Genomic DNA, 13467 nt, shown 5'->3' with positions numbered 1-13467 from the left:
TCTTTTCTCAACGACCTGTGACCCTGACCAATAGGACATCCCTTATAGACACCTCCTAACCCCACCTGCCATTCACCAACCTCAGTCTATAAATAGCCATAGTTTCATAACCACTGGCTTTGCTGAAGGGTTGAGTAATGATCACAAGAGCCCTGGGAATTGGATTGTCTATTTCAGTATGTCTGTCTACGCCCCACAGAGCTGTGTACAGAGCTGCACAGACACCAACAGCAGGTCACTGACTACCACTCATAGAAGTCATAGAGACAGGGACACAGAGGGACACAGTCCTTCAGTGCCAAGGCGGTGGCCAGTGACCAGCTGTCACTCAAACTCCCCCCAATATAGCCCTGTTAAAAGGGAGACCAATAAAGCAAGCAGGAGGTAAAAACGAGAAGAGATATTTTAAAACAATATTTCATTTTAATATTCTCTGGTAGGCAATTGATATTAGCTGTATTCAATACATTTTGTTGCATTCCAGTTTTTCAGAGCTAATCCAGATTTTAGTTTGCATTCGTTAGAAATATCAAACATCTCAACTTCAGTCAACGTGTGCCAAACCTTAAACTTATCATACGCTTTTTAATACCAAGGTAATAGAATTTGAAACAATTATTATTTACACATAGATACAAAAATATATTTCACAAAAAAAGTAGTATTGATACATTTACAATGACCATCTCTATACAATTACAAATATACTTATACTGTAAAAAGACATTTCTTAAATACTCTTCCAGCTCAAGTTATGTATAAAGGACGCACAGCCTGTCCCGTGTATGTGAGATGGTGTTTGTCTGTCTAACAGTGTCCCAATACTTTTACAAAGCTTCCTTTCCTTGTCTCCTTCTTAATCTCCTCCCCTAGTCTCTTCTCTTCCATGACTGCTAATAGTTTATAAACTGGGGCTGCGTACGAAATATCACTCTATGCCATATAGTGCAATAGAACATGAGGTTCCATTTCAGATTAGCCCATTCTTACCGTGCAAACCTAGAAAAAACAATCCAGTCCAATCAGCTCAGATCATGAGGGAAATGAGACGATGAGAAGGAAAGGAGACAAGGAGATGACGCTGTCTTATAATATTGGGACACAGACTTTAGATGAAGTTGCTCAGCAAGCCTGACGGTCACTGTGACTCTCCCTGTGCTATGTTCACAGCACTCCTGGTGTGTGTGTGTGTGTGTGTGTTCTGGGGTGCTGGACAGGGTGTCCCTTCCTCGCGATGGCTACTCTCCAAAAAAGGGTCTCTGCCACTTCTCTTCGGCTCCGTGTCACATGCCTAAGGAGAGACAGACAGACGTTTGATTAGTAATGGACTGTAGACTCCTCTTCGTACCTCAGGACAGATGGATAGACAAATTCACACACACACACACAGTGCTTAGCAATAGCCTCTCTGGCTCCTTGGCAGTCCAACACTATTCTTAGTTTGGAGGTGTGGGGCAGTTTTACTTGGCAGCCATCATTAACACTGTAGACCCTAATAAAAATGCCAGGCTCTGCTTAACCTGAATGACAAATAACTGACTGTCCCTTTACTTTACGTGACTTGCTGTCCCATCGCGTGGTGTGACTGAATGACTAACCACCCCATTGGTTTGAATGAGGAACATTCAGTACTCTAACCGCCTGGCCTTCTCTGTTAAGAAAAGCATCATAACACTTCCATTGGTAATTCCAATTCCGAAGCTGACATTTACAGTTGATATTCCACCCCAGGTTTTACGCTGGCACATTCCAATGTAACCGCCCTGATGCAAGTTCCAACACCCTGGACTACTGTAGTAAAGGATTGGTCCAAAACAAATAAACTGAGCTATGTTGGTCTGTACCCGCCACATAAACTAGGCTCTCTCTCTGGTTACATTCGTACATAGGCTGCTGTGTGTGTGTGTGTGTGTGTGTGTGTGTGTGTGTGTGTGTGTGTGTGTGTGTGTGTGTGTGTGTGTGTGTGTGTGTGTGTGTGTGTGTGTGTGTGTGTGTGTGTGTGTGTGTGTGTGTGTGTGTGTGTGTGTGTGTGTGTGTGTGAGTGTGTGTATGTGTGTGAGTGTGTGTGTGTGTGTGTGTGTGTGTGTGTGTGTGTGTGTGTGAGTGTGTGTATGTGTGTGAGTGTGTGTGTGTGACAAGACATAATGACATGAGTGACAGCTGAAAGGGATATCTTCCCTTTCCCTCGAGGCCTTACATGGGTCTATCCATACATCCTCATACATCCCCATACCTCAACCCTGTTTAGAGCTGACAGCTAAGAGCTTATTGTTTCAGAAAAACAGCAAGGCGTAACAATGATGTGGTGGTTAGCATATCTAACATAGTTAGCATAGAGAACACACACCCTTGACTGAGTAAATTGTAAAAAAATAAATAATAATAATTTGTTCTAACATTTTGGTTTTGTGGAAACCCGTTGCCTAAAACCAACTCAAAGTATTTCAGTGTTCAATACTTAACGTAATAAAATCACATCATCACCGCCCATATTGTTATCTTTTTAAGTTGTAAATACTTAACTGTTTTGTGTTTTATGAGCTTGTTGGCATTAAATGGTGTTATGTAGTCTGAACTAGAATGCTTGCAGTTACTTGAACATGAGTATTTGTTGTAGTCAACATTCAAATGTAGGGTCTCTTTTACTTCAATGATTAACCTTCATTCCAATCATATTCAAGGTTAAGTCGTAAGTAGTTCTGATTAGTCATTTTCAGTGATCGTGTCTTAATGTTTAACATTTAGCTTTATGTATCTGACGATTTGTCATTTTAACCCACCTTAGCGAGCATTGTTGAGCACAAGTACTCAGAGCAGTAACTGGATATAGAGCTGTAAGCATTACAGGATGATGCATTCGCCTCTGTCATTAAGACCGGCGCACATGACCTCGTTAATGGTGGGAATGGCTTGTCTCATTATTGAACCTCAATTTGTCCGACGGCTTTGATATCTGTTCATCATGATCAATTACATCTCGTAGCACAAAAAAAACTACTTAATACTATATACTAGAAATATATTTTTCTTTCTTCAAACGTGCCTACAGCATTGTCTACAAGTATCATAAATCCTCTAAAGACAAAGCCGAGTGGCACTATGAAATATTCATAACTTGCAAAAACGTAGTCATTCTATATCAGCACAACACAGATAAATCATGTTTTTTACGCAAATATCAATGTGTCTGACTATTACTTTATTATTTGAAGTAAAGACGTAAAACATAATAGAATCAAGTAAGAACAACTTACAGTTTTGAATAAATGTTATATTGACTTTAAAATATTAAATCACAATAACTTCTAGAAATGGAATAACTAGATTAGCAGAACATAAATAAATACAGTTATATTTTCTCAATCCCCTAATATTTGTTAACAATTCTCAAAAACATGAAGTGATAACAAATCTTTTTGAGATCTGAGTTTGTACTACTTTTATGATTTGAGTTCTACTGACCATTGGAGATGTTTGAGTTGCCACTACCTAATGTCTCTAATGAGTTAGGCAGTTACTTTTTACAGTGTACTGTGAATGGTGTAAGCTATTAGCGCTTACTTGCTAACGTCTTGTCAAGGTCAGCAATGAAGTCCTCCAGTTCTTTAGTGTCCCCCAGTTTGGCTGTAAACAACATAGCAAGAGGGTCAGATGATAGAATAGAACAGAGTAGAACTGTATTGTCCGCCTGCAATTGTATAACCTCAAATGAACATGCATCCTGTATTATGTGAATCGAACATTACATGGCATTATCTACTACAAATATATACATACCTACTACAATACTAAACAAGAAGAGTGAGTCACTTGAACGCTAATTAGTTAATAGGTGACGCATTGGAATAGCTGAGGATAGCTGAAGTGCTCTAAGCCTAAGGTAATAGGCCTGCCTATTGTAACATTCTCCTAAAACACACATCATGTTTAATCCTGCATCTATCCTTCTGTCTAAACAGGAGTGATACTGAGCTGCATTTTGGCAAATGTCTCCTGTTGTCCAACTGGGACAAGACTTTGCATTCAGTATAGAAAAGTTGTAGGCAGAATGACGTGTGTGTGTAAAGGTGAGAATGCTGACGGTTGTGTGTGTGCACGCTTGCATTTTTGTGTGTGCGAGTGTGTGTGCATGCATTCGTGTGTGTGTCGAGGCTCACCTTTGGGTGATGTGAGAGGTGGGGGGGAGGTGGGAGAGGGGGAAAAGACATTGGGAGAGTTCAGTCTCTCATCACTGAAACTGAAGCTGTTCCTGTTGAGCGACCCAGCGCCTGAGAGAGAGAAAGAGAGGAAGAGAGAGGAGGAGAGAGGAGGAGAGAGCGAGAGAGAAAGGGAGAGATTAAAAGACTGATCACCTTTCTGTATGCCCGAAGCAGCTGTAGGGCCTATTGCCACATCCATATGTTTTGCACACGCACACACTTACACACACTTGCACACACTTGCACACACACACACACACACACACACACACACACACACACACACACATACAAGCAGACTGGGCTCCCTAACTCATAAGTTGACAGAAGTCATCTGGTTAGCGTGAAAGGGTCAGAGCAGGGACATGAGTAGAGGGTGGTGGGAAGTCAATGAGGGCCCCTCAAACAGGGACAAAACAAAATATCACTGTTTAACAGCTGGGCTCTCTCTCTCTCTCTCTTTCTCTGGCTCTCTCTATAACTATTGAGATGTAGCCCTAACCCTAACTCAGAGAGGGACATATTTCTCCTGTGTGATAAATAGTGTGTGCTTGATTTAACTCTGCCACGTCTAGTACACACACACACACACACACACACACACACACACACACACGTTACCACCCTCACTCCTGCATTCCCCCACAGTGGTAAAACTGGGTAAGTCAGGCTCTATGTGGTCAAAGCGTTGGCTGTGTGATTGCATAAGTGACATAATGAACACTTTGATTCCGCCAGTAGATATTTCAGCCGGCCACAGAACACGACAGATCTGTATCACTGTTTGTTTTTTTCCAGGAAAGGAATGGTGCTGGGAGAAGGAGAGAGTAAGAGAACAGTTGTTTCTCCTCCGTACAGTATAGAAATGGGCAGTACCGTGGAATTCATTTAAATTCTACACAGCTGAGTTTTGTCCGACTATAAAGTATGTTATAAAGTCTGGGTGGGTACTGGAGATGGATGGACGTCCCAAAAACGAGTTGTTTTACTGTGGTCATTTTCAACAGAAATGAATCCACTTCTCTGTGCTGTCTCCAATTCAAAGGTAATGGAACCCCTTTCTCAACTCCTGCTTAGATTGAGGTCTGCTGGTCTGCTACTTAATCCTTGTATTAACACTCTTGACAGGTCTGACTAGGAGTATGAGGCTAACTACTATAGCATAAGCAGCTTAACCTGCAAACCTCAAAATATCTTTCTCTCTCTCTCTCTCTTTCTCTCCTCACTCAAGAGTTCCACTGGACCCTGACAGAGTGGCTCTGATGTACAGCACATACCTAGAGTAACCCCTGACCTCCACCTCTCAGCACCACATTCAAGTACGCACACGCACACACACACACACACACACACACACAAAACCTTGATCTAGGTCCAGAGATCTTGGATTTAGATTGAGCTACTGCTGCATATTTGGCACACAAGCCCCCATATTCCAAGCCAGCCATGTCTCTGTGATAGCCTGTACGCGCTTAGATTTCATTGTCATAAGCAGCTATGAAGTCTCCCAGACGTCAAGCTGTGCATTAGCATACGGGGTGTTTGTGTGTGTGTGTGTCTGTGCTATGCCTCGGGCCCTAACCCAAATGTGATAACCTCACACAGTTACACATAGACAGAAATATGCTCCCGCTCCCCAAGTGAACATTGATTTAATTTCCCAACCACATGTGAGTGGGTTGGGATTTCTGTGGGACGAGGTGAAAGGATAACTTCATGGTGCTCTGTAGTGTGTTCGACAAACTTCACGTCCTCAGGACGAGTTAGGAAGGGTAGTGTCCAGTTTTGCGTGTTTAAGACCGGGGCCTGGCATTCACAGAGAGAGTTCCTATTTCATTTCTCTGTTTTAGTAACAACTAAAAACTACGTAATAATAGGTCCATTTAACGTTTTTACTTGAGTAATTACAGAATAACTATAGCATAACTACTGTACACAGATTTTGAGAGGAACCTAATGTGAAGGGTTACCAGAACATGTTATCTACAGACGAGTGTAAAAACGTTAGGTCCAGGATTCCTGTGTGGGTCCTGTCCTCTCCATGGTAGTCCATTGACGAGTGACCTGTCTCATGCAGGGGAGAGCTATTGTGTGTAAGGACTGATGGATGGATGCATGGCTGAAAGAGAGCTGCACCCCAGAGTGGGCAACAATAGCAGAACTGTCAGTCTGTGATGTAGGTTAGTGAGAAGGCATTCTGAACATGAGGAGAGGCTGGCAGATACTCTGATCTGGGAAGAGAGAGAGCGAGAGAGCGAGAGAGAGAGAGAGCGAAAGAGCGAGAGTGAGAGAGAAAGAGAGAGAGCGAGACCACTCATTCAGTTGCACTGAGTGAGGATGGTTAGGGTTCAAATCAAATCAAATTTGATTTGATTTAGGGTTAGGGTTAGAGAAAGCATTTCCAAAGACAGAGGCATCCACGAGGCACGGTCTGTTTCAGAAATTGAAGGTTTCCAGTTCCAAGTCAAACATTGATGCTTATCAGGGAGTGTGTGGCTGTAGGGAGTGTGTGTTTGTGTGTCCCCGCCTGCTATAGGTTTTCAGCAGACCTGGAAGAGCACTTGTGGGACACATGACAATGTATAATCTAGCACGAATGGCAATTCTGTCAGGCACTATACGGAGTAAAAGGAATTGTGAGCCTCAAAGTGCAAACAGTAACATATCTAGGCTACTGATAGGTACTGTCACTACTTGAGAATGTGTGTACTGCTACTGTTGCCGCCCTGTAGGCTATGTAATTGTAGCCTCTGTTGGCCTTGTAGCTGCGAGGTCGTTGGTTCAAACCCTGTTGCAGGCATTCCAGCACAATTGCTCGACTGTCTTTCGGGTATTAGGACAACTGTGTGCGTATGTTGGTGTGTGTCTGTGCGTGCAAGGTTCACTTACTTTCTGAGTCGCTGATGCCACTGTCACTGACGCTGGCACTGCTCCGTCTCTTCACGGTCTTCAGGTGCTCGTCATACTGGAAGTGTCTCTTCTCCATCGGGGAAGTGAAATCCTCGATCACCGCGTCGAACTCACACAGCACGTCAGACAGATCATCCTCCTCAAGGAATTGAGCTGAAATAACGGAGGGAATAAGCATGTGTTACTATACTGGCTGGACTGGTATGCCTATCCCACAACCATTCTCAATCAAAATATATTTTTCTTTACTTCATTTCAGTTAATAAAATAAATAGCTCTCTATTAATTTAGCCTATCCCATGCAACCGATGTTTTTGTGTCATTGAAATATGTGCAACACACATGTTACATTGGAACAATGTTACATTGTAACAGCTGGTGAATAAGAATCACACTTGCACGACTTCACATAACCTCACGGCTCCCTTTCTGAAAGGTCCAATAACGCCGTGCCTGGTCAGTGTTCAGTGCATTGTCCAGTGGAAGTCGACAGAACAACAGATGAGATGGTCTAACTTACATTTGCCTTGAGACTTCAACTTTGGAGACTTCATTTTTCGTGTCTTGTGAATCTCAAAAGTATCCAGTATAATGAACTTGTTCGGGACGAAGTAAACTCCGCGGGTATCTCCAATAACAACGTGTTTGCACTCTGCGCGCTCTGTCCGCTACTAGTCCGCTAAAGCAAAGCGCTGTCCCTCTGACAAAGTGTCCGGCGTCTCAAGACTGGTTTTAAAGTCTCCCCGTCCCACAGGCGGGGCGGTGACTCGGAGGAGGCGGGAGAGATAGGGAAAGGGAGAGAGAAATTCTTATTATTTTGTAATTTCTGTGAGTGTAATGTTTACTGTTCATTTTTATTGTTTATTTCACTTTTGTATATTATCTACTTCACTTGCTTTGGCAATATTAACATATGTTTCCCATGTCAATAAAGCACCTTGAATTGAATTGAGAAAACGCACTGTGCATGATTTTACGGTAAAGGCCTATCATTGACCGTTTTCTATTCCTAGGATGATACTCCGCTGGTTGGCGTCATCCCCGGTAGCTATGTGTTTGTAAACAACTTGTGTGTGTCTCTAAGCGGTCAGAGATGTAATGCTTACCGGGCATACACTACGTGTAATTCTTTTACGTTTTATTTATATCCCTGACCCTGATATTTCCGTCTTCTATCACTGGGCAGTTTTTGAACAGAATGTGGTAAAACATTGTTAACTAATTAAACTAATTAACAATTTATTTAACTATGTATTATTTGAAATGTGGACAATGCCGATCTTCTTCAATAATTGTTAATAGTCTCATTCATAAATTAACAAAATAAGTTTAATCTTGTAGCCTATCATAGCATGAAATGTATTCATAAAATAGACTACTGTCTCTGTGCGATATCCCCTTTCAATATCTTTGTTAGTCTATGTCAGAATGGGCTGGAACTGGAATTACACATAAATCCGGCAACCTAATTGAGTTTCTGGTAGTAGGCTAATTCTAATTTGGAGCGACACCATGTGGTGTGAAGTAGAGTTGCAGCCCCTGGAGCTGGCTGATGTCTGCTGCCCCTCTAATAAAATACAGTACATCAAGAATCTGACCGAATATTCATATCCTATGGTATCTGATGTGAAATACGGTGTGATAAGCAGGATAAACAATATTTCTGATATTCTGTTTTTGTTCTAGGGTAAGATTTCTTGCTCCTCATTTGTACTTAACCAAACTCCAATGATCTTTTTGTGTCATGATGATTTATTTACGGATCTTTAATGCAGTACAAAACACTTTTTTACATATCAAATCAATACATACGTCATAGCACTCACTGTCAGTACACATTTTCAGATTGCTTATACACCACTGCGTCATAAAAATACGTGTCTTTACTAGGCTATATACTGTATAATTTAGATCACCCTTCATTGTATTGGCTTTTCACTTTGAAGTCTTTGCATGAGTGGCAGCAGCAAATATATCAGGTCTCAGAATGTGAAGATAGGCTCATTTGCTCGGCCACTTGGGCATCATTAGCATTGGAGAGCTGTGACAATGTCTGGGAGCCAGCCGCATTTCTCCTCCTTACACAAACGAAAATACTGAGTAGAATAATTATGGCCACCATGCCCAGTGGACCTGACTTGACATAAAGACCCACTCTGTCGATCCCAGACTCAGGTATCCAGCTGACATCCAGCTTGTTGTCCAGACTGAGGTGGGAGGTGGTGCAGGTGTAGTTGTGTCTCTCTCGCAGCTCCTCTGTGTTGACCTCCAGACTCTTTCTCAGCTGGTAGGTCCCGTCTCCATTGGGCAGCAACTGGCCCCCAGTCATGTCCTGTTCTAATATTGGCTGGCCGTCTCTCAGCAGGGTCAGATTGATGTGGCGGGGGTAAAAACCATACGCCAGACAGCTCACACGGGCTCCTCCAGACATGGCTTTCTGTATGAGCCTGACTCTGGGACGCACTTTACGCATCACAAAGTTCTTCAATCTCTCCAGAAATTTCTTCAATGTTTTTATGCAAATGGGTAGGTAAATGGTCTGATAACGCCATTTTGCATATGTTTGATGCACCTCACTCCATGGCGACAGTAGGTTTCCGGAATTGTATGAATAATGTGTCATGTTGTAATATATTAAATCAGCTAAAATTGCATTGAAAGCATCTGTGGACAGAATAAGGCCTGGTTCACCAGTATCCAACATCTCACAGCCAGCCATTCTCTGCTGAACATCTGTATTCCCTGTGGAATTAAAGCGAAACCTCAGGTCTGACAGTCGCCTTTTCATGCTGAGGAACATGTGTCCAAACACATTAGCTGCATCTTGGGCTACGTCAACCTCTGTTTCGTCTGGGGCGTAAGGTCCCTTGTGAATAAACTGCTCCGTGTTGGAGTCAAAGTAGCCAACTTGAATGTCATCCTGCATCAACACAACACTACACTCAGGGAAAGGTGCTTCTCCTGAGATACAAGTTGCGAATGCCAACAGAGAATGAGATCCTGAATGTGAGTGAAGGTGAAAACAAGATCAGTGAATATTTTTTACAATGTCTGAAAAGCTCCGAGAATCAATACTAAATGACATATGACAGAGAATAAAAAGTTCATCTTACCTGCGTTTATGATGGTGTATAATGAAAGAAAAAGCCAAAAGAAACACAGTTTTACCATGGTTCTGAATGTGTTCAATATTTTTCTGTACGCTCATATGCTTCTAGGGCAGCTCTCAAATAATAAGGCACACTTTCACTTTCACTAAGCCTTACAGACTTTCACTTTCTTGGCAAACGCCTAGTATATGCTGTCCTTGGAAAAACCTGCAATAAACTGTTTCTCAAACAGAATTTGGGATTTCAATTATGATAATGTAGGAGAAAAAACATGTTCGGTCTGCCTATTAAAGTATTTTATGTGTGCCAAGCTATTCTTCTGTTAAATTAGGCTCTCCTTTGACAAAAACTCTCCTTTGTGGTTTCTTATGTTTTGTATCACGGTTTGATTTGATCCTATTTCCATTTCATGTCAAATGATTTCTGAGAGCTTGCCTAAGGAAATGATGTCACAATCTGGCCTTGTGTCCAGAGGCCAAGCCATGAAAACTAGACAGCTGTGCTATAGTAACTCCCTGTCATCTCCAGGCTGACCAGGGGCGGACTGCCATCTGGCATTTCGGGCAAATGCTAGATGGGCTGGTCCATTTATAGCCTAGTGGGCCTGTCTTACTTGTATTTTTTTTGCAAAATGATAATTATCTGGCTAATAATGTGGGACTGAACAAATAACATTGGCTGGTGTGGGGGACTTGAGAAAAATATGGGCCATTGTGGGGCCTCAAGGAAATCATTTGTCCTGTTTAATAAAAATGCCAGAGCCGATTTCTGGTCCCAGTCCGCCCCTGAGGCTTGTATATAGAATGACGCTGCAATGGATAGCTGCCGTTTTACGGGTTCCTGCTATTTTGTATATTTTTTTGCACTGATCCTAACTTTTTTTGTACATAATGTTCTACTTCAGTGAGTCGGCAGCATAGGATACACTGCTCACAACAGACCAGGTCCTAATCGCCAAAACCCGTAAAAGGAAAACACGGCGTAAGAGAGGCCGACGTGTGGGCACCCTGACAAAAAAACCTTTAGTTAATAAATAATCTGCCTCTACCCTCCACTCTATTGGCGTATGTACAATCACTGGAGAACAATCTGGATGAGCTCTGTTCGAGACTATCCTATCAATGGGACCTGAAGAACTGTAATACGTTTCTCTGAGTCGTGGCTGAACAACGACATGGATAATGTACAGTTGAAGTAGGAAGTGATTAAAACTCGTTTTTCAACCACTCCACAAATTTCTTGTTAACCAACTATAGATTTGACAAGTCAGTTAGGACAACTACTTTGTGCATGACACAAGTCATTTTTCCAACAATTGTTCAGAGACAGATTACTTCACTTATAATTCACTGTATCACAATTCCAGTGGGTCAGAAGTTTACATACACTAAGTTGACTGTGCCTTTAAACAGCTTGGAAAATTCCAGAAAATTATTTAATGGCTTTAGAAGCTTCTTGACATCATTTGAGTCAACTGGAGGTGTACCTGTAGATGTATTTCAAGGCCTACCTTCAAACTCAGTGCCTCTTTGCTTGACATCATGGGAAAATCAAAAGAAATCAGCCAAGACCTCAGGAAAAACATTGTAGACCTCCACAAGTCTGGTTCATCCTTGGGAGCAATTTTCAAATGCCTGAAGGTACCACGTTCATCTGTACAAACAATAGTACGCAAGTATAAACACCATGGGAACACGCAGCCTTCATATTATTGACTGTATGTGTGTTTTACTCCATGTGTAACTCTGTGTCGTTGTATGTGTCGAACTGCTTTGCTTTATCTTGGCCAGGTCGCAATTGTAAATGAGAACTTGTTCTCAACTTGCCTATCTGGTTAAATAAAGGTGAAATAAAATAAAATAAAAATATGGCTTAGGAAGGAGACGTGTTCTGTCTCCTAGAGATTAACGTACTTTGGTGCGAAAAGTGCAAATCAATCCCAGAACCACAGCAAAGGACCTTGTGAAGACGCTGGAGGAAACAGATACAAAAGTATCTACATCCACTGTAAAACAAGTCCTTTATCGACATAACCTGAAAGGCCGCTCAGCAAGAAAGAAGCCACTGCTCCAGTGGTGAGATGTTGCTTCATTATATCTACATAATTTTCCTCCTCATGATTCCATCTATTTTGTGAAGTTCACCAGTCCCTCCTGCAGCAAAGCACCCCCACAACATGATGTTGCCACCCCCGTGCTTCACGGTTGGGATGGAGTTCTTCGGCTTGCAAGCCTCCACCTTTGACTGATTGAGATGTTGCTTCATTATATCTACATCATTTTCCTCCTCATGATTCCATCTATTTTGTGAAGTTCACCAGTCCCTCCTGCAGCAAAGCACCCACACAACATGATGTTGCCACCCCCGTGCTTCACGGTTGGGATGGAGTTCTTCGGCTTGCAAGCCTCCACCTTTTTCCTCCAAACATAACGATGGTCATAATGGCCAAACAGTTCTATTTTGTTTCATCAGACCAGAGGACATTTCTCCAAAAAGTAAAATTGTTGCTTCATTATATCTACATAATGGTTGCAAATGGGTCTTCCAAATGGACAATGACCCCAAGGATACTTCCAAAATTGTTGCAAAATGACTTAAGGACAACAATGTCAAGGTATTGGAGTGACCATCACAAAGCGCTGACCTTAATCCTATAGAAAATTTGTGGGCAGAACTGAAAAATGGTGTGCGAGCATGGAGGCTTACAAACCTGACTCGGTTCAGCTCTGTCAGGAGGAATCGGCCAAAATTCACCCAACTTATTGTGGGAAGCTTGTGGAAGGCTACCCGAAACGTTGGACCCAAGTTAAGCAATTTAAAGGCAATGCTAGCAAATACTAATTGAGTGTATGTAAACGTCTGACCCACTGGGATTGTGATTTTAGCACTAGCTGCTAAACAGAAGTGGGTGTGCGTTGAAGTTGGAGACTTTTATCTCCCTCACCAACTTTAAACATCTGCTATCTGAGCAGCTAACCGATCGCTGCAGCTGTACATAGTCTATCGGTAAATAGCCCACCCAATTTACCTACCTCTTCCCCATACTGTTTTTATTTATTTACTTTTCTGCTCTTTTGCACGCCAGTATCTCTACCTGCACATGACCATCTGATCATTTATCACTCCAGTGTTATTAATCTGCTAAATTGTAATTATTCTCCTACCTCCTCATGCCTTTTGCACACAATGTATATAGACTCTTACTGTGTTATTGACTTGTTAATTGTTTACTCCATGTGTAACTCTGG

At 42.1% G+C, this 13467-nt stretch overlaps 2 protein-coding genes across 2 annotated transcripts; both read right to left on the bottom strand.

The window, feature by feature from the left end:
* Positions 1-403: 403 nt before the first annotated feature.
* On the bottom strand, positions 404-7920 carry rgcc (regulator of cell cycle). The gene is made up of 5 exons (XM_021578887.2): positions 7630-7920; positions 7089-7262; positions 4158-4268; positions 3562-3624; positions 404-1291 (listed from the first exon to the last, which is right to left on the bottom strand). The coding sequence occupies exons 1-5, from the start codon at positions 7661-7663 to the stop codon at positions 1284-1286; spliced, it is 390 nt and encodes a 129-aa protein (XP_021434562.1). The 5' UTR covers positions 7664-7920; the 3' UTR covers positions 404-1283.
* Positions 7921-8840: 920 nt separating this feature from the next.
* On the bottom strand, positions 8841-10380 carry LOC110501369 (major histocompatibility complex class I-related gene protein). Its single transcript, XM_021578886.2, has 2 exons — positions 10223-10380; positions 8841-10109 (listed from the first exon to the last, which is right to left on the bottom strand). The coding sequence occupies exons 1-2, from the start codon at positions 10278-10280 to the stop codon at positions 9085-9087; spliced, it is 1083 nt and encodes a 360-aa protein (XP_021434561.2). The 5' UTR covers positions 10281-10380; the 3' UTR covers positions 8841-9084.
* Between the last annotated feature and the right edge of the window lie 3087 nt (positions 10381-13467).

Source organism: Oncorhynchus mykiss, chromosome 22 (assembly GCF_013265735.2).
Source record: "Oncorhynchus mykiss isolate Arlee chromosome 22, USDA_OmykA_1.1, whole genome shotgun sequence".
Taxonomy (NCBI): Eukaryota; Metazoa; Chordata; class Actinopteri; order Salmoniformes; family Salmonidae; genus Oncorhynchus; species Oncorhynchus mykiss.
Note: the sequence above shows the minus strand (reverse complement) of the source record. Positions and strands in the feature narration are given on the sequence as shown.